Here is a 21,705-nt window from a genome sequence, read left to right on the forward strand (position 1 = left end):
TGGTGTACTAGACAGCTGCAAAGCATAGGGCATGGGTGATTCTTCCTCTTTCCGTCATCTCAAGGCTTTATCCCATATTATAAGCCTCCAGGGTGGGTTTTATTTCGGCAATTTATATACCGCTTATTCTCCTGGTATGCCCCACAGAGAGCCTCAAGGTCCATAAATAACAACACCCTAGTGGTCCCAGGCCCTAAAGACGTTAGATTGGCTTCAACCAGAGCCAGGGCCTTTTCAGCATTGGCTCCGGCCTGGTGGAACGCTCTGCCTCATGAGACCAGGGCCCTGCAGGATCTGATTTCTTTCCGCAGGGCCTGTAAGACAGAGTTGTTCCGCCTGGCCTTTGGCTTGGAGCCAATTTGATTCCCTCCCTCTCACTCTCTTTTCCCCCCCTTTCTTTTCCTTCTCCTCCTGCGATGAGGCTACATTTTAATATTTTAATGTTCCATTATTTTAATGTATTTTATTTTTGTTTTTAAGTTGTAACCATTCATCTTGTTTTTATTATTGCTTGTAAGCCGCTCTGAGCCCGGCCTTGGCTGGGGAGGGCGGGGTATAAATAAAAAATTATTATTATTATTATTATTATTATTATTATTATTATTATTATTATTATATGTTAACAGATCTCTAAGCAGTTTACACCATAGGCTATTAAATTAAAGGCCAATAGTAATCTGGAAAACCTCTTGTGTACTAAAATAATCATTACACATAAAAACCAGCTACAAACATTATCTCAGAGAATCCTTGTCCTTGAGTGAGGATAGGTGGAGGCATAACCCCGGATGGCCTAGGATATGACTTTCTATGACTTTCCTGGCCTATTGAGGTGCAGTGCCTATGAAAATGGATAGCAGATCTACAGCCATGGTGCTTGCTTCCTGCTTCATTGCACCACTCCAGTAAGAACACTGTCCAGTAAGGCTTCTGACTTGAGTGGTATCTTCCTACAATCTTGTCTAGCCAGTCTAAATTGGCAAGGTGCAGGAACAGGGAAAGGAAACATCTGTAAGCTGCTCCTATAAGGTAATAATGAACCTGAGAAAAGCATTACCAAAGAGCTTCCAGGAGCTAAAGAACCTTCAATGGGACTTCACATTTGACTTTTCTTGACTCACAGGAGAGCAGCAGGATCTGTGTCCTCCTGCAACCATCTGGGAAGGCAAGAGACATGGCCGTGAAGCAGGAACAGCAACAGAGCTGCAGAGAGCAATAGAGGATCAGTGGCCCGAGACTGCGTGTCTCAGCTTGCTGAAAGCAAAATAGAGGGAAGGCCTGAGTGAGAAGGTGGTCTGAACAGAAGGAAATGAGCTCTTATTATTTATTTAGACGTCTTTTTGTCCTCATTATATCCCACTTCTCCACAAGTCTGTTTAATGCAACTTTCTCTTCTGGGCTGATATGTACCACTGGAAAATGAATAGGCAGAAGGGGGAAAGAAGTATTTTTGGGGAACTTTCAATCTTTGACTTGGGCCAGAATGCTAAAAAACAAAAAAACCCACCCAACACCTTCCTCCTAGTAACTACATTGGGGGATATCTGATTTAAAGAAGTGATTAGTTTGTTTCCAACATCAAACTCCTCCATCCCCCACAAAACAAAACAAAACCAATCTTGACGTCACTAAGATTGGGGTAAGCACCTTGGAATATATGGTCAAGAATGAACATTAACATAAGAGGTGAAAACCCTGCACCACTATTTCAACACATAAGTTCACTACTTGAAGAGTAGTACTTTATATAAATATCACCATCTTCACAATTTATCACTATTCCTCCTACTCCTATGATGACAGACTTCAAAAATGTGAGATTCAGATTTTACTTCGTGATGAACTCATGCAAGGCCAATGATTGAGAATATAGAAACTGAAAACTTCATGTAGGAAAACGAATCACTTAGCCTTTATTGAATTTCTTCAGTCTTTCATACTTGGTAGATATAGAAAAATATCCTTAAGTGTAATAGACAAAAGGTAGCAAAGACAGTTAGCCCTTTATGCTAACCAATTTGACTTAATAGATACAAGTTTGTAACAAACAAATTCAATTTATTAATTAAAGTTTTGTGAAACTATATCCAGAAAACTTAGGAAACAAAAAAACAGTGACCATTTCTGGAATTATTAAAAAGCGTGCATTTCAGTGTGGATGCATTAACTTTAAAAAGGAAAAACATAGTAAGAAAAAGGAAAAAAAGATGCAGTTATACAGAATGGATACATTAGAAAAACAATCTTTAACCAAAATAGGTGACTTAAAAACTATTCAATAACTGAAATACAATATTCATATTTTATTTTAAAGTGTGGACCAAATCAAACTTGGTAAACTATCTGTTGATAAGTTAAAAATTCTATGGCACAAATTTTCACAAAAAAGTTAAGGCAGCAACCAACAGTTTATATAAAAATAGCTGAGTAGGTTTCTAATGAATGAAATAACCTTTGTTGTGTGATGGATTTTGTTAATACAAGATTATAAATATCCTTATATATATATACACGCAAAAACAAGATCAATACAAATGGATGGAATCCATCTTTCAATAAACCAAGATCTTATGTCCTGGGTTGCAGTGGAGGTACTCAAGTTAAATATCTGTCATAATTCTTCTTGCTACACATACCATTTACATGTCATAAAATTGCAATACAAATACTGAGTTTCATAAGAGAAATTCAGTTTTGAAATCACACTAAATTTACAAAACTTACCCAAACTGGTCCAACGGACGTTATGTTAAAGATATATTCACTTCAACTTCGTTGGCACATTTTAATAGTATAGTATACTATATATATATATATATATATATATATATATATATATATATATTTGCACAACACAAAATACAGGAAAACCATCAGAAGCTTTCAAGATAAATTGAAGTCAAGTGTTATTACAGCAAACAAAAGAAAAACAAATTGGGAGCTTTACAAGGGTAGCTTACGTACTGAGAATGCATTGACCATTTTGTGCTGGGACCACCTCCACAGCTGCTAGCAGCTTTACAATGAACAGAGTGAAGATTGTTCGCTCTAAACAGTTATACAGTATGCTCATTTTTTTATTTAAAAAATCCCAAATTTGTTTTGCATATAACTAGATACGGAGTGAACCAGTTAATAACAGACAGCAGGGTAGGGAAAGGACGTGAGAGCTTTTGCATTTGAATATTCACCAACTCATATAAAAATGACATTATTTTTCTTTCAGCTGCAGTCTCCTGCTTTCCATGTACTGTACGCATAAGCAGGAGATAGTCCTCTGGCGGCAAGATTACAACAACACAAGGAGCTGAAAGGGCAAGGAGCTAATACTTGAATCTCTTTCCCTTGATCTCCTTACCCCAGGAAAAAAGCATTTTCAACAGCTGGGAAGCACAGCGAATTGCTGACTCCTGCTCCTTTAGTTACTCAAAGCTTTGCTGCCTGCCTTCCATGCTGGGGGCAGCGGTGAGGAGGGCAGAGCAGACTTTCATTTCTGCACAGATGTGTCTGTTCCAAGCAAATGTTCAGTCAGCAGATTCCACGCACTCTCTGCAAGAGACACAGTGACACATTTGCCAACACATGTGCCCCCCCCAATTTTGTTGTGTTACAGGATGTTGGATATAGGCGTGTCTGAATTGTGCTCCTTTAAAACCAACCACAAACCTTGGCATTAGGTCATTAGTTTCCTGCTATAGATAAAAGACAACCTTTGCAATGTCCGAGTCCCAATGAAATCAACTTAAGACCGAAGTCTTAAGGACCTCACCGTGGCATGTCTCGTTGATTTCAACAGGCCCGAAGCACACCCACCTTTTTCTCAATTGTCTTGGTGACTCTGACATACTGGGATCATAGCTGATCGCAAGCACTTCATTTTCAAGTGCAGCCAGATAAAAGGCCAAAACCATAATACAGTCCAGCAAATGGAGGGCACATCACGCTCCCTCTCTTGCTTAGAAAATATCATTAATTCATTCAACTGGTCAGTTCTCTTTAAACACCTGATCTAACTCCTACAAATGTTCTAGGTGGGGAAGAGAACTAAATGCACTATTTTAGGAGGCTGCTCTATGAATACCTATGAATTTTATGCAGAGGAAAAATAGATGAGAGTCATTAAAAAAATTGCAACCCCTTTTTTTTCTTTTTTAACAAGTCACTTTTATATCACATATGCTACCTTTGACAACAAATTAAGCTCCAACCTACACATTGACATGGGTGGGCAGTGGCTTTCTGTGTTCTTCATAAAGCGTCAGTGAGTTCTGGTAGAACCACACTGGATTTTAAACTATTCTGTGCCCTCTTGGCTTTTTTTAAAAAAAGCTACAGGAATGTTGGGTGAGGCACAGCCAGTGCTGAGGGTGGGCTGGTTTGGGCCCAAGAGGTAGGCACAGCCTATTGTACAGGCTAGAAAAGGGGAGCATTTAACAAGAGGAAAGACTCTTCAACTGAAGAAAACTCCTCTGTATGGCAAGGGAGGCGACTAGGGAGGAAGAAGTTGCTTTTTACCTGTTTCCAAACCAATTGGCATCTCCAGCTAAGAGATTTCTATGGGGAAAGTAGCAGGAAGAGCTGGATAATTACAAAAGGTAGAGTTCGGTCTCATCAGAATTAACTCCAGCCACCTGCAACAAACACTGGAACAGCTACTCCAAGAGAAAGACGGAGGTTTGAGAAATACCTGCAGCTACCAGCTTATTTAGCATATCTGTTGCAGCTTTGAGGCACAATGCTGTGGGGAGCTTGTACAATTCTGTTCACCTCAATGGAAACAGTCCCAGCAGTGCTTTGCCTTAACAATACAGTAATATTTCACGGTGGTTAAAACACACACACACACACAAACCTGCCTATCAAATCAGCCATCAATTACCGTCATAGTGCTAACCATATTACCAAAAGAAAAAATAGTTCAAATCTGTAACAGCAGTTATCTGGACAGTTGGCCAACCTGTGGCCCCCCAAATGTTCCTGGATTCCACCTCCAATCACCCCTATTCCTTGAACATGCTGGCTGAGGATGAAGGGAGCTGGGAGTCTCAGGTCAGCCACCCCTGATATAGGCAATGTTAAAAAAAAGGCTGGTGTGTGTTAGGAAGTGACCATTGGCTGCAAGTCACTTATTGCCACAGGATGGGAAATGTCACATTATAGTCTGGCATGGCCTCTAAGCGATGTCATCTTGCAGAGGTAGCATGTAAAAAATGGCATGTGGTTTGCTTAAGTACTGGGTGGTTGTTGTTGTTGTTTTAATGCATTAAACTGTTCCACATTTCAGGTGCAGCTAGGAGGCATTAAACTAGAATGTGCTGATTTGTCCAAGCTATTTTTGCTATAGTCATCTGAATAAATCAGGATTTAAATTTATACCCCAACCATCCATAGTTAACATTAATTCATGAGCAGGGGAGGATTTTCCCAATGGTTCTCCAATGAAAATCAAACATTAATACCTTCTCTGTGAAAGCACATAATACAATGCCAAATATCAAAGACCATTCCAGTAGTTGTAATAGTTACGCAACTCAACCCTCATATAAATACCATCTGGATGAAATACGTTGGTTAGTGTGGTAAAGTCACTGGGTTCTTGCACATGGGGGACATCACCAAGGTAGAAAAGGTACCGTACACAGAAGTTAGTTCCCCAACTTACTCCCAGGTTAAGTGGGTACAGAATAGCATGTCTTTGTGGATTAGTCTTCACATAATGCAAGGATCTAAAAAGTGGGCCAAACTCAGATCAAAATAGGATGCAGGTGGCACAGCCAGAATGTTACCATTCTGGGTTGATTGAGAGAGAGGGATTGAGAGAGTGTGCCAGCCACTCCTGCAGCTGTACAGGAAAGAAAATTACAGCAGCTGCAAGTGCCCTTATCCCCTACACAAGACGATTCCACCAAAATTCAATTTTATAGAATTGTTAAAAGGGAGCCCTGACTTCCCTTGTGTCTGATCACTTGGGTTCATGTTAAAGGTTCTAGTAAAAAGACAAGTCCCGAATAGAACCTGATGGGTGTGGTGCAGGGAACTTACAGCCCTCCAAGAGCTAACTGGACTACAACTCCCATCCTGCCCCTTGGACCATTGGCAGCGGCAAGGTGGGGTGGATGAGAGCTGGAGTCTAGCAGCATCTAGAGGGCCACAGGCTCTCCCCATAATGCCTGCTCTACCGAATATACAGGCTAACAAATTCAAACAGGCTTATGATCCGCTGCAAACTAACCTGAGTGTAGAAGGCTGGCACAGACAGTTAAATAAATAAAATAAATAGAAATAAATAAAAATGCATATTTGCATCACTTGAAGATTGCAAGACTCTATCAAACAGCTATTGCGGCTCAGTCACATCCATATAAAATACATTTTTGGGGCTAAGTAAAGTAAGGTCATACATTTCAGCTGCTGAAATTCCTGCACTGCAGGGGGTTGGCCCAGATGACCCTTGGGTACCTTCCAACTCTAAGATTCCATGACATCAAGAAGTGCACAAGAATATGCAAACAAGGCCCCCAAGATGTTAAAATTAAAGTCTTGCAGAGTTATATTCAAATCCCACCCAAGCCCTTAAACACACTGGCTGTGTTGTGCGTGTAAAACTGGGAAAAATGTCTTACTGTCAAGGGTTCTTGAGGGAAGGAATAGAGTTCCCTGGCACAAGGGAAGTGCATCAATAAATGATTGATAAAACAATAAAAATTGATGCAGGACTTTCCAGGACAATCACAAGGGACGTGCCTGAGCAGTATTCAAGTTCTCACATTTTACTTCTAGCCAAGTAAAATGTGAGTCCGCTTGGGGAAACCTGGGCACCTAAGTGGGAGGTAGTCTAAAGTACAGAAAACTAAATTTTTCATTGAAAGGTTAGCAAATTATGGGTTCTTCAGAGATATGCCTTGCCTTTCTACTCACATCCATTCACTTCCATTCTACGATGACCAATAGAAAGCTAGGGCAGAAAAAAGCAATTAACGGCCAACACTCAACAGGTTGTAAACCAATGTTATCCATACTCAGAGCAGACCCATTGAAATAAATGGCTTTTGAGGGCCATTAATGGCAATGGCTCCGTTCCAAGTATGACTTAGTCAGATACAACCCAATAGCTATAGCGAGCAGTGCATTTGTGCTAAACTGAAGTAAGTGGAAGAAAAAGGTTTCCAGCATCAAGGTACTGTGCAGGTCCATTAGGTCTTGTATAGATCCTTTCCACAATATCTAATGGCACACAATCAAAATCTGTGCTCTCTGAAAGGACTTTGACTTGCATGACACAAAATAACCGCAGGGTTCGGCAATATGTGCCTGCTGTACTGCTTCTCCCATTTCCTTTCCCCCATTATTGTCCAAACATCCTCCTTTCTCTAACTGCCTCCCTCTTCCACATTGCTACCCACTACACTTCTGAATCTTCCCTATCACTCCCACTCTCTTCATTTCTTTTTTAATTGAAAGTACTTTTCTAGTGGATTTTACTCCTCACAGCGTAAGTTATGCCTGTGACATGATTACAGGAAGATGCAAGGGGTGGGGGTGGGGAGATATACAACATGGCCTTGGGAAGAGATTTAAAAGCTTCCTGAGAATCTCAACTTTCATTTTTAAGCAGCAGGTTTCTAGCCCTTATTGCTGCAAACAAAGCTGTGCTAAAAACACTCTGTGGGTAATGCCTCCTGAAATTACAGAACCCGGGGGGATGGCTGAATAAGGTTACCAATGGGCATGGGGAAGTGGGGGTAGGGGCTTCAATGTCCTGAATACTTCCCTGCCCCTCCTCAGAATGAAGCAAATCAGAGTGATGCAGAAAAATAGCAAAAATAACAGAACTGTGTCAAATAAGAGAAATCAGGATATATCGTACAGGTCCAAGGAATACATCCTTTTTTAGCAAGGAATTTTGAATTCTTGGGTGCAGAACAGTATCCTATATATTTTTAGTGCGCAGAAAAAACATCTGTGATCATAGCCAAGTCGATTAGAACTATCATACAGAGAGGCAATTCGTCATTTGCCTCCCCACCTTGGGGCACGGAGCAATTGCCCTTGGATAAAAAGTCAAGTTGTAACACCTCTTCTCTCTTTGCCACTAAAATTGTCTTCTTGAGATGGGGGGGGGGAGAGAGTTGTTTTTCTATTGAAGCTGTTTCCCTTTGCCATTTCAAGCAAGGACCAAAGCAGTTGAAAGGGGGGGAGGGAGGGAGGGGGGGAGCAGAGCTATACGTTGAGGCTGTGATGGACAGAGTGGAGGAGGCTAGCAATGATGTGCAAGGTTACTTTGGGAGTAGGATAACAGCTCTTTCACACCAAGTTTTGTTACTGAATCAGAGAAATAATAAAACCTGTCTTTTAAAAAGAGAAATGGCATCCCAAAGAGCAAACCATACATCTTTCTTGGCAATGGGGGGGGGAGAGTATCTAACACTTTCAACATCCAATTAAAGATCTAACATATGCAACTGTAGATAAAAATTCTTGAAGTGGTTAAACAGACTCAGTCCTAAGAGCTGAGGGAAATAGTGACGTTTGTGTGTTGGGTATCTCAAAACTCATTATTTTGAACACTTGATGCACATCAAGATTTCGACCCACGCAACAGATACGGGTGACTAAAATGCATTTGTCATCGAGCTCAGTTCTGCATGCGCTCATATTTGCCTAACAAGTTGAAATAAATGACTTCCAAGTCAGGAACATATTAAAAGTGTTTTTAAGTTACTGGTCTGTATGCCACAGCCAATTCACAAGTGAGTGTTGTTGTTGTTGGTATGGGGGGGGGGAATCTAGGCTAATTCATATTTGAATTGAGCAGCTGTTCCAAATAGCAATGCCAGGGAGTACTTCCATTGGGAACATCATTTATCAACAGTTCTCTCAGTCCTCAGGCTCCCAAGCTCTGTCTGTTGATTCTCAGTCTCAGCCAAGGAGAAGGCTCCCCTGTGAACTACAAAAGCATCTTCTGGGCAGCCTTCAGCTGAGGTTTGGTCATATAAATAAGCTACAGAAGTCAAATGCAAGTTTTGGATCTGTGTACATGCTGTTCCTTTGTGACTTCTCCTGTGTTATTGCCACACACTCTCACTATGTACAATGGAAGAGAGTCTTGGGGCTACTGGAAATTATTGCTTTTCCCAGCATTTGGGCATTCCTTAAAAAAAAAAAGCCAACTATTTTTGTTCAGGATTTCTATCTGCCACTATGCACAATATAATTTACTGAAATCAATTAAGATAGCTAGCTTTACTCTTCCAATAATTTTTCAGGCATTGGAGAAAGGTGGAGAAGAGAGAAGAAGCAATGATTTGCTGTTAGGTACAATTACAAGCTTCTTTAGCTTGATCCCTTGTTTGGAATCACCATCGCCGTTTTAGTGAGGGCCCAACTTTTATTCACTGATCTCCTGAAAGCCTTAATTTCCAGTGATCTGCTAACCTACCTGAGGAGGGGCAAGGGAGCGAAGGCATTGAACAGAACTAGTGGGCTAGATTAGGAAAGTATGGTTGAATTGTTAGCATAATTCACAACTTTTTCTCCATTTTACTTATTGCCCTGCTCAGAGGAGGGCTTTGTTACCGAAGCAGGTCAGTAATGAATAAAAAGGTACAATAACCAAGGAATAGATGCTAGAACCATAGTGTATTTTTCTCAAGTAGCTTTCACATTCACCAAAATAAAAAAACAAAAACAAAATTCTGAATTTGTGGCTACCACCTACCTCCCCCAGTTAACGAGGCTGCTAGTTTCCCCACCTCCACCCCTACCCCCCACCTTCATATTCAAGGGTACTGGCCAACAAAATGCAATTTGTTCAAAACATACAGATTAGGCAAGTACATTGCATTGCATCAAAGATCACAAACTGTCCGAGGTGTTTTTCTCCGATGAAGACGACAAGCTGAACGAGGTATCATCAGGTTCCGGAAATGAATGATTGAAATCCATCTCTTCTAATTCTGGAGGCAAGTCTGCCAGAAGTGCCTGAATTAGAATACAAAATATAAATAAATGAGAAGCTGCAACAGCTTCTGGTGGAGTAGCAGTCCTGGTTACTTTCCTGCACCGTAGTTCGTATTTGACCCAACTCCTTGGAGGGCAAACAAGGAAAGCAACACACCTTGGCAAAGAGAAAGGAGATCTCAGCAACTGCTTCATAGTGCTACCATTCTACAGAGCAACTGCTGGATAAAACCCTAAACAAGAGAACTGCACACTGCTAAGTTTTTTTTGCAGGGCCTCATTAGTTGTTCTCAATGGCTAATGTAAGCTGCCCAAATACTGTGGTATAAATTTATTAAATAAGCCTCTTAACAATTAGGTACTTTAATTGTGTTAGAAATATAATTCAATTAGATCATGCAGGCTTTACTATCTAAAAAAGTTTTCAGAGGGGTAGCTGTACTAATCTCCTGCAGCCATTTTTCTATTTCTATTTTTCTAGAAAAAGAGGTGCCAAACAGCTCCCTTGTTCTCTTAGAATGGCAATGGCTCTCACCAGAGGAGAGGTGCTGGAACTGAGTTCTGGTGAGTTCCGGCAAAGGCGACAAAGAGCCTTGCTACAGATAGGTGGCCGTGTTGGTCTGCCATAGTCAAAACAAAAAAAATTCCTTCCAAGAGCCTTGCCTTAAACATGCTCATGGCATGCTTATTTGAAAATAATTTAGTTCTGTTGGTGGAGCTTATTTCTAAATAACCGTATACAGTCGTACCTTGGAAGTTGAAAGGAATCAGTTCCGGAAGTCTGTTCGACTTCCAAAACATTCGGAAACCAAAATGCGGCTTCTGATTGGCTGCAGGAGCTTCTGATTGACTGTGGAAGCCCTGTCGGATGTTCGGCTTCCTAAAATAGTTGGCAAACCAGAACAGTCACTTCCAGGTTTGCGGCATCCGGAAGCCAAAATGTTCGAGAACTAAGCTTTTCGAAAACCAAGGTATGACTGTACAGAGGAGCAGACTGCATAGGTACCATAGTTCCTTTGAAATGAACCCTTATCAGAATGCTTAGGTTTAGCCTGCCTGACTAAAATATTTTTCATAACAAACAATTAAAAATTATTGCTCTCTCTCTCTTTTCTTCCCTGAGAGTATTCAGCTAGGGAGGAGCAGTGAGAAAGAGAGTTACATTTATAGCTTTTTATAACAATTTCTATTTCCTACCCCAACCAATAAAGTTTGCCCATGTGGGAGAACCACTGCACCTATCTTTCTGATATTTGGCAGGCTTCATTTACTCATCAGGGGTGATCATGCCTGAAACTTGTACCCAATTCTGGCAGGAAAGAAAAAAGAAAGTGAGTTCAACAATTCCTTGCATAAAAAGCCTGGCATGGATCTGCCTGAAATTTTGCAAGCATAATTCACTCTGGATGTGCTCTCTTGTCTGCAAATTTCATCCATCTATGTGAAAAGGAAAAAACAGTATAGAGGTTTGTAGGTTCTCAGTTAGTCAATGGGAACAAAAATGAGCTTCATATTTACAGATCAGATTCAGACTCAAACAAAAAATTAAATCAGAATGGCACAGAGTGGATCTGAAGCAGACTGGACTGCTTCCAAGTGCTAGAGATACAAGGCAAAATTTGTGGTCGCTGCACACCTCTATAAAATAAGATCTTCGCGGCTGTTTACACTTTCATCTTACCTGCTGCTGTTCTTTATCATCCATTTTGACAGCAAGTATCAAACGCCGAGTGAAAGCCTGTAGCTCAGCATATTTCTTTTTTTCATGCTCCAGGTCTTCTTCAACGAACCTTACTTCTTGGGTCTAAGTGGAGAGGGGGGGGGGAATTACATATATATGCACAACTCCAAAGATCATCCTCGGAGTACAATGAACGAAATTGTTCCCTTTGTTAATCATATGCAGAGCAGACTCACTGAAATTAAAGGACTAACTCAGGCTATTCAGTTCCAGGTCAGATTGATATGAATAAAACCCCTAGCTGTTCCTTTGTTTTGTTTTTTAAAAAAGAGATTATGTTGCAAATACATGGTAATAACTGAATGAAGTTCTACTTGAAAATCTCAAAGTATGCAAGGAACAGTATCAACAATGGGCAAAATCTAGAGAGAGAATGCTTAACAGATATTCTCTACCTGAGGCTACCAAAGTGTCTAGTCTAATCAGGTCTGCTTGTGTTCAGGTTCCAAAACCCTGTACAGGTAAGTTGGGAACAGGTTACCACCCATGAGTGTAGAGGAGAAAGATCCCTCGGGATTGGTACCAAGTATCTTCTGCCTAGTGAACAGAGCTGTACTTCCAGCCTGCTTCAACCAAGGCTCCAAGTCAAACTACAGCCCCAGTTGTTTATTGCAGAGCGCTTAATTTGGAGCAAGGGCCAGCATCACTGGGCACCTACCAAGGCACCACTGCCAATCAGTGGAGCTTTCTGGCTTTGCGGCTCCTTCTTGTGATTGCTGCTAGTCCACCTGCCCTCTCTGAATGCATGAGCAACAACAGAGAAGGAGCCCATCTCTGTCTCTATGGATAGATGGCACCAATCAGGCCCTGGAGGAGAGGCAAGAACAGCAAGACTGGCAAGGAGCAGATACAGCCCACTCAAGGAGAAGACTAGTGATTGAGGGGCAGCAGCATTCAGAGCCTCAAGCCAGCAAGAACCAACTAGAATGGACTGTGGGGGTAAAGTCACCACCAGGTCAGACACTGCCCTGCACTCCATGATAACTGCCACTTTTACAACTGGAAGTGTGAATCGCCTCACACTAGGGAACGGTGATGAGAGCTCCAGCAAGTCCAGAGGAGTGAGGAGAAGCTAAGTTGATGGCCCTTTTTGCTCCCTGCAAATTTCCATTTCCCCTCTTCATTAGCCTGAAAACAGATTAGCCTGCAGTGCTTCCACCACCTTCCACCTCCAGTTCTCTTATCACAGGGGAGTGATACAAGGAGGACAGTCCACAAGGCTCATTCAACAAACACTGCTGTGAGTACAACACTAGAAATATTGCACAGGTATCCACTGTGATTCCTCTTAAGAGGGCTTGATCAGGGCTCTTCCCTCCCCCCTTTAAAAGATGTGAGCTTTCCTAAATAAAAGGTGTGAAGAAAGACAGCACGCAGAAAAACATTTCAGCAAGCATGAATGATTTCCCTTTCCTCATTTGTGAGGATGACTTGCAAATTAGAACTCCACAGTGTACTTTCTGAGCAAATATATTTTGAGGGCAGAGCAGTCGTGTGACAGGGGGAAGTTCAGCACTGGCTATGAAAGGATTGATTGTTACATTCCTCATTTAATACAACAACAGGGGGAAAATATAAAAAGGGAACATTTTAAAACAAAGAACAGATCAAATTTGGACAAGTAAAGTATGTCAAGAGCATACATTTGTCTTGTTTACACATACAGCCAAGTAGTTGCAGGACATCTGATTAATACCCTTAAGAACATTCTCACCAAAGGTTTTCCACAGTGGCTAGTAAGATGTCCATAATCAGGACCTGAAACACACACACACACACACACACACACACACACACACCAAGCAAATGGCATTCAGTGGTATTATGCCAAAAAATGTATCCTGCACTTTTTTGACAATTCTCTATCAACTAATGATTGATGAAATTGCATTTGAATATTATTAAAGGGGACTGAAAATGTCAGCGAATTTTTTTTATGTGTCAGGTGGAGGGTTTTTGGGTTTTTTTGGTGTACTTTTGGTGTACTTTGGTACTTTTATGGTGTCCAAGTGGTGGTCTGAGTTCCCTTCTTCCCATCTATGGGTCATCCCTTGATGATCTGTATGCATTCTTCAACTTTCCTGGGTGACTGCATTTTATGAAAGTCCCATAATGTTCTCAGTTTGCTTTCCTGTAAGTACATGAAGCTGGGGAGGCTGCCTACCGTCTACCTGACAGCTGTTCACTGTTCTGTTTTTAAATGAAGTCTTTTTACTTTTTAAAGAAATCAGTGTGGAGTTAGTTTTTAATACCAAAAGGAAGAACTTCCCTTAAAAATGAAAGCAGTGGATGCTTTCTTGGCGTCCCATACTGCAATGTAAATATGTCGTGAGGTTAACTTCTCCCACAGGGCTTTTTCAGGCAACTGGAGAGGCTGCAGAAATATTTAATGAAAGGGAAAAATACACGTATACTATCCACGACCACCTTGCAGCAATAAAGTTCAATGCTGTAGATACTGAAATTATAAAGAAATCCTAAATTTCCCAAGAGGCAGAAAAATAGGAGTCCCTATCACAGGGGATGAAAACTTTCGTCAAGCTGGAGGACAGGTTTCTGTACAGCATTCTGATTCAGTGGCAAACATCCCATGAATATGGGGGTTCCATACAGACATCACATGATATATTGACAGGGAGGGATCTTCCCACATCCCTCCAGCTTCCCATTCTTTGCTATGGAGTATTTAAATACCATACGATATTCAGTGAAGAAAGACTGTAATTTGGTAGATTGGTTTGCTGTTGTTATTTTATTCCACAATTATGCACTGCTTTGTCTTTGACAAAAAATTCAATAAAACTTTGTTTAAGACACCAGAACAAATACCTGATGACAGACCTAGTCTCTATGAATTTGTCTACTCTCCTTTTAAAGCCACCTACATGAGTGGCCATCAATGTAGCGATGGATTTCATGTATTAATTTTGCATTGTGTTAAGAATATTCTGAAGGTTACAAGCCTGATGCTTGTTATCCTTATGTTTGAAAGGCAATGACTTTTTCAAGTTCAAATAAAGGATGGTGTTAACTACCCTTATAGCCCAGTCCTACAGATGCCTGCAAACGGCTGTTACCTCAGCCACCTTTTAACTAGTGATGCCAAGCAAGTCAGCATCCTGAATTGGCATACTGTGGTTTGCTCTGGGCTGAGGACTTCAGAATCACAGAACTGTAGCGTCAGAAAGGACCACAAGGGTCATCTATAATCTAACCCCCTGCAATGCAGGAATATTTCGCCCAATGTGGGGCTCGAACCCCCAAACTCTGAGATTAAGAGCCTCATGCTCTATCAACTAAGCTATCCCTTATGAACTTAGCACTTTCATTTCTGATTAACTACTAGTACACAATGCAGCAACACTGAACTTGTGCAAAAAACAGTTGGTGGTGGTTCACAGTCCTAAATGAAACGGATAGAAACGTCTTAAGTCCTTCATTGTAGCCATTACACTAGCCTTTCCAACAACAAATAAAAACACTCATCCTATTCCAGGGCACATCTGAATCATGCGAAGCGTAACCACAGTATGACTTCTAACATCACAGAAATGCAAGGCTGCAACACCAGATCCCATTTGGTAGTTGCCTTGCAGGGCAGACAACAGGAATGGGCAAAACAAATTCTGAAACATGCTTAAGTTTTACTTGATATGCTGAGTTCATTCCGGTGGGGAAACCACTGGAAACATATTGCTCTGAATTGAAAGAGCTATTTTAGCTCATGGCCTTTAACTATTAGAGGTTTCCCCATGACTCCTAAGCACTGTAGGGCACCTTTGAAGGCCTGAGGGATGCTGCTGTCCATAACTTTTATTACAATAAAAGTTATTCTACTGTAATAAAATATTTATTTATACTTATTTCAAGAATCAAAATTGAATGAAAGCCATTTAAACTGTCAAACAACTTTTTAAAAAACTGTATCTGCTGTAGGGGTTCCAAGGAATTATTTTTGAAGTCCTAACTTGAAATAAAGTTAATCATCAATTTCAAAGTGACTCCAGATTAGAAATTTTAAAAGATTGGCATTGGATTTTAAAAAGCTAATAGGGCTCATTAGACCTGATAACGCTAACTGAAATTTCTCTCTGGGCTATGAGGAAGCCGGGGGGGGGGGGGGGGCAAAGACAAAAAAACCAAAGACAAATCAGAAAGCAAAAAATGCCCTAATGAAATACTGAGCTCACCCTAAATAATGGGAGGGGGTCCAATGTACCCTAATAGTATTAACACAGTTTAAAAACAAAAACAGCAAATAATGAATCAGTATTGCAGTTTTAACCCCTACAGAGCTTTGTAGGGAATATGCTGATTTTTTAATTTTATTTTTATTTTACAAAACCAGAAAACCCTACTCCAGAGCTCTTGAAATGGTATAACCACAAAAAAGTTGGGGGAAAGGCAAATTGTTTTCCTTACCCTAGTTTAAGAAGCTGCTAGAGATCAAACAGACTCCAGTTAGCACATGTGTTTGCTAGTTTTCATTTAGCAGTAAAGCAAACAACAATAGCTTCACAAGTAAAATATATATTGTTTTTTGTTTAAAAAAGAGAAGGGTGGGCTGGGGGCAGTGATAAACCACCACTGGACAATTGGCCCCTTAACTGAGGAAAACAGGCAGTACAAAGTGGCTTTCAAAACAGCTGTCGTGGGGTCCACAGAAAGCTTGGGGGGTGCTAAAAAGCTTATCCAATTTTCTTACTGGCTATAAAAGCTTGTTGGGAACCTATGAAAGCAAACATGTATATTTATGCAAATGGACTATGTGACCAAGAAGCCCACATGTCAAAACATAATTCAAAAAATCAACAAACAGGGTTTTGTAGGACATACTGTCACAACAAGACATTCAGTATTGTGACAAGTGACATTAAGAAAAGGTCATTTCCACATACACACACACATTCATTCAGCACTGCTCTTATCCTGAAGGCAGAGTCCAGAAATTAATGCATGGACATCAATTATGCACACGTTGTGCGTACTTTAAAGACATTACTCATTTCACTGTAGGTAAAGTTCTAGTAAAAAATACATATTTTATTCTAACACCAACTGAAATTTGTTTTGAGGGCGTCTGAATTGAAAGTAAGCCACCCCCAATTCTTATGTACACATGTAACCTTTCGCAATTTTGGCAAAAAACAGTTGTCACGGTTTCCAACTGCTTTTGCTCGTATAGCATCAAAAGCAAATGTTCAGCTGTAATCTGCAAGCTGCTGAAATTGGAACAGCCGTCTGTCTTCAAAGCAATCAGCAGCTTCTTCCTAAACATTGGGTCTTGCGCCATCTGCCTGCGAGCATGCAATAATATCCCCACAAACTTCAATGCATCCTCATGACATTGAACTGTTTTAGTTGGCAATATTCCCCTTCCTCATCACTCACCCACCCTCAAGTTCCTGCACACTGTACGTTTTAGGATAGAGACATTAAGCAGAAATGGGTTGCCTCAAAAGGTTAATGGGTCACACAGTTTGGCAATAACGGAGCAGCAGAATTGTTGTATTGTGTGACTGAAATAAATTCCTTATCTCTCTCCCTTCCGTTACCAGCTCACCAGTGTTAAGGCAAAAATGAAAATAGATTAGTTTTCATTTTGCAGAATGTCCCATGTATAAATGGGTTGTGTCCTACTCAGAGTAAATGTTAAGTTAGTCATGTCCATTAATTCCAATGGGTCTACTCTGACATTGGATACATTAAAAATAGGTTGTTCCATATAGTGCCTAAGTTTATGATATATTATAAACTTATTTTAAACTTTATATAAGTTTATAATCAACTGTACTTTAGTTGGCTCATCAATTCCTATGTTAGTTTTTTCAGTTACCCCAAAGAAAGCTGCCTTCAACTGAAGAATGTTGGGCTTTCAATATTTTGTAAAAAAAACCAAAACTGTTATCATTTAAGAGTTTGCTTTTTTTAAGGTAACATTTGATGTCTTGTGTCTTTCTTTGCTTCTTTTGAATTTCTTCCAAACTAATTCTGTCCTTTCGATTCCTTGAACAAAGCCTGCACTTTGGGTTTAAGCTGATTAATCACCTTTCTATTTGTATACAAATGTTAGCTGTTTTCTACAGGAGTTACTTACTTTGAATTCCAGAAGACAATTCAATTGTTCTATTTCACTTATCATACCATCTTCTTCATCGTCTATGATTTGTATTGTCTGAAAAGGCAAATGGTGCTTTTCATTTTGAAATCAAAAAGGTACTGACATACGATTAGAACATCAGATGCCCCTGCATCTTTTTGGTTGTTTTTAACCAATTGAGAGGTTTTCAGGATGTGTGACTCTGTGCACATCATAGTTTCTGCATTTGCATAAAAGAGCCTTGAATATAGAACCTACCAGAAAAACAATGGAAAAAACTGTGGCCCTTCATACATCAGCCCATCCGAGTAACTGGATTTAATCAAACTATTAAGTTTTAGGAAACATCCGTACCCCATTAGTGTCAGTTAGAGTAGCCTGGTCTTCTCTTCCGTGGCCAGTGTCTTCATTCTGAAGAACTTCACTTTGTTCTTCTACAGAAATGAAACAAAATATGTGTTTCTAGAATAAGTTCCTGAATTCATAAGGTGTTATGCAATTCACACCTTACAGAGAAAAAAAAATGCTGCCCATTTCATACACACCATACTTTTTTCCAGCACTGAATTAAACCTGGAAGCTTATAGTAATGATCCATTCTCCAAATACAACCTCTGCTGCCTATTAATTTACACAATCAGAAGAAATAACCTTTAGTTAACATAGAGGTTCTGGACTATTAAGTAGCCATATTCTGAAGCTAACATTGTTAGAAACCGTAATAATCTTACAATCTATAGTCCAGCTATAAGGATCACTATGCCATCATCATGGGATGGTAAACGAATTTCTTTTGAGGATTATCTGCATCAAAGCACATTACTCAATCCAAAACAGTAGCCAAGTTCCACCAAAATTCAAGTACACAAGACAGCTAAAACAGTGAATACTGAATGGCAGATCCATTGTATGTCCTAGAGTCCCATTGGTGTCTCTTTAAGTTAGGGGTGGGGAATCTTTTTCAACTCAAGGGCTGTATTCCGCCATGGACAATCTTCCAGGGCTGTGTGCCAGGTATGGATGGGGTCAGAGGTAAAAGGGGCAGGGCAATGGACATATTTACAGTGGGCTACACTCCAGTCACACGGAGATTTCTATACATACACATATTTCAGGCATATTAAAGGACACGTTAAGGCAAGGTAAAAATACTTGAGCTTTGTGCAGGGATGGCAAGGTTGTGGCCTAGAGAGAGCTCCAAGGGCCTGACAGTAAGGCCTGGAGGTCCGCATTTGGCCCATGGGCCAGCGGTTCTCCTCTGATTGAACAAGTTTTGAGCTGTGTGTGGATAATAACCAAGCCTCTTTTTATTCTGCTCCTAAGAAATTCTGTATTTATCCTGCAGCTGTGTGGGGTATTGATTACAATCATCTTCTTCCTGCCTCTCCCTGGCAGTTCCATCTCATAAGTGTCAGAGTGCCAGACCCAATTAATATTAAGGCAGCTTTTCACTTGAATTGCAGTGTGTTCTGACTATTTCTCTACTGTCCTGTTGGAGGAGTTGATTCCTTCACCCCAAGGCAGAGAAGATCTGCAGACTTTGTTAACTTACTTGGCTTTCAGTCATCTTCAACCAATTCTATGTTATCTTACTCTTTTTATAATTGAAATTCTGACAAACCCATCACAAGTTTGCTCCCAACAGTTCTCGGGTTCTTCAGCCACTTTCTCAGCAAGTAGTTCAAACAAAATGATAAGATCAAGCCTGGCATACAAATCTGCAAATGTGTCTAATTTTTTTTTTTTTTTTTTTTTGAAGTTCAGAAGCCAAAGTCTTTGTTGGGTTTGCTCTAGTCAGAAACACCAGGAGCAATTAGCTGAACTTGTAAAGCTAGTAAAATGTCCAACTGCAAGTTCACTCCTAACTAAGTAAGTTGTTGGTTCTTCCGTTTTGTAACACTGCATCAAAATCAATGCTGTTGTGGCTCTACCACCTGCTATATAATCAAGTTTGAATTACAGTTGCCATTTCACTTGGGCAAGGAACTGGCTTTTTGTTAAGGGGTCACTGTCATACCCCTTTCCTCCTGAAAGGCCAGCCACCCTATTACACAGCTGGCCCTTCCTGTTGCTCAACTGATTAATGGGAGATGTTCAAAAATACTGATACTGATCACCACCCTGACTGGGACTGGTTTCCACACTAGGGATGGGGCTTGAAGAGGCAGACATTTTCTAGACATCTTCCCATGTGGCAGGCACTTTGATGCCTCTTCCTTGAGTAGAACTAATATCTTGAGGTGGGATGGGGGAAGCCACCTACACAAACCACGCTGCAGTTACCAGTGCTTTTCTTCTAGAAAAAAAGGTTCCAGTATTGTGTACCCTTGAGTAACCCCAGGAAAAAAGCACTGGCAGTTACCATTCTTAATCACACCCTCAAAAATCTGGAACAAACTACTGAGGATGTACAGAAGCTACCAAGCAGCTAGCTTTATCTACATCCTCATGGCAACAACAATGTATTCAATCCAGAGAGGTGGCTGAACAATCCTCTCTGGCCCTGAGGGACAAACCACATTCACTGTGACTCGAAGATCCAGCTCTCACTCCCTGACATGTGGTTTTTGTAAATGTGTACAATGGCACTTCCACATGCAATATGAGTCTCATTTCAACTGAGCACATGCTTTCTTCTAGCAAATCCTGCTTTCTCCACTTCTAACGTTCAGCTGTGTCTTCAGTTGGCAAAGTGTTATAGCTCAGTGGTATGCCCAGTAGCAGTCAGAGGTGTAAGCAAAGGCGAGGAGCCATTTTGCACTTGGCTTCTGAATGGCAAGCATCACTGAGGCAGGAGCATGGCAAGGGGAGCTGAATGCAGCACATGCAAGCAGTGAAGTCAATCCAACACTTCTGCCATCATCCCCACCGAACAACAGGCTCTCTATGCCTCATCCATCCCCCACACAGCAAGCAGCAGCAGTGCTTGCTAACTGCAAGTCAGGTACGCAACACCACCCTGCCTTCACTGCCCAACTGACTGCTACAAGGTATGCCATTTGCTTTGTGTGCAAAAGGTCCCAAGTTCAATCCCGGGCATCTCCAGGTGGGACTGGGAAAGACCCTATCTGAAACTCTGGAGAGCTGCTGCCAGTAAACATAGCCAATGAGGTAGGTGGGGGGCCAATGGTCTGACATTTTATAAGGCTGCTTCCTTATCTTTTGAGGATTTCCCAGGGCTAAAGGAAAACTTTGTAATCCTGAACATATTTAGATTTAGCCCCTAGTAAATGCATTTAGGATCCAAATGCTAGTTACTTCCTGGAAGTAGCTTTGGAATAAAGGGAGGCAACATTCAGGCAACATTCAGACTATTAGGTTAAGATTGAACAGAAATAACAATATAATACTAGTGACAAGTTTGAATACCTTGTGAGCTTCCTTCTGATAAACATATTGAAACTTCATCATTCCTGTCATTATCATCTCCAACATCTGTCGAAGCATCATCTTCTGGAATGGTTATTGATCTACTGCTGGAATCAGATTGATTGGGAAAAAGAGCAGGGCCACCTAGAGGAGGGAGGACTTCAATTCCCATTAGACGATATTTTCGTCTTCGATTCCCAATCCAAGTCTTGTAATGAGAAGCAGACATGGAGAACATCAGAAGTTGTAACTAATTCTGTATAATAGTATAACTTTGTGTTAATGGAAATGTTACTTCTGTATGCACGCTACTTTGTAGCTTTTTTAAATAAAAAAATCATTAAAAATTATACTAAAAGAAGTTATAATTGATTCAGAAGTTGGAATGTAAAGGAGGAAAGCCCTGAGATCTCCAAGTCTAGGAGACCACAATTTCCCTGCATAAAGCAACTGGAAACAGTCTGCCTACTGTTTTCCTGGCGCTAAAGAACAGGCAGAGGTTCCCTAAAGATACAAGCAGCAGCAAGAGTCCGAA

General features: G+C 40.7%; 1 protein-coding gene across 11 annotated transcripts in view; it reads right to left on the reverse strand.

The window, feature by feature from the left end:
- Positions 1-1,890: 1,890 nt before the first annotated feature.
- The window catches only part of HDX (highly divergent homeobox), a 49,614-nt gene continuing 29,799 nt past the window's right edge, over positions 1,891-21,705 (reverse strand). For 10 of the 11 annotated variants that reach the window (XM_083722201.1, XM_083722200.1, XM_083722196.1 and 7 more), the window contains 5 exons: positions 21,171-21,378; positions 18,156-18,235; positions 17,799-17,876; positions 11,642-11,764; positions 1,891-9,981 (listed from right to left, as the gene is read on the reverse strand). In XM_083722201.1, coding sequence (XP_083578327.1) covers positions 9,856-9,981; positions 11,642-11,764; positions 17,799-17,876; positions 18,156-18,235; positions 21,171-21,378 — 615 coding nt within the window. In that variant the 3' untranslated portion in view covers positions 1,891-9,855. The remainder of the gene's footprint in view (positions 9,982-11,641; positions 11,765-17,798; positions 17,877-18,155; positions 18,236-21,170; positions 21,379-21,705) is intronic. The other variant, XM_083722195.1, reaches the window with a different exon arrangement.

The sequence above is a fragment of the Podarcis gaigeae genome (assembly GCF_964106915.1).
Source record: "Podarcis gaigeae genome assembly, chromosome: Z".
In the NCBI taxonomy this organism is placed as follows: domain Eukaryota; kingdom Metazoa; phylum Chordata; class Lepidosauria; order Squamata; family Lacertidae; genus Podarcis; species Podarcis gaigeae.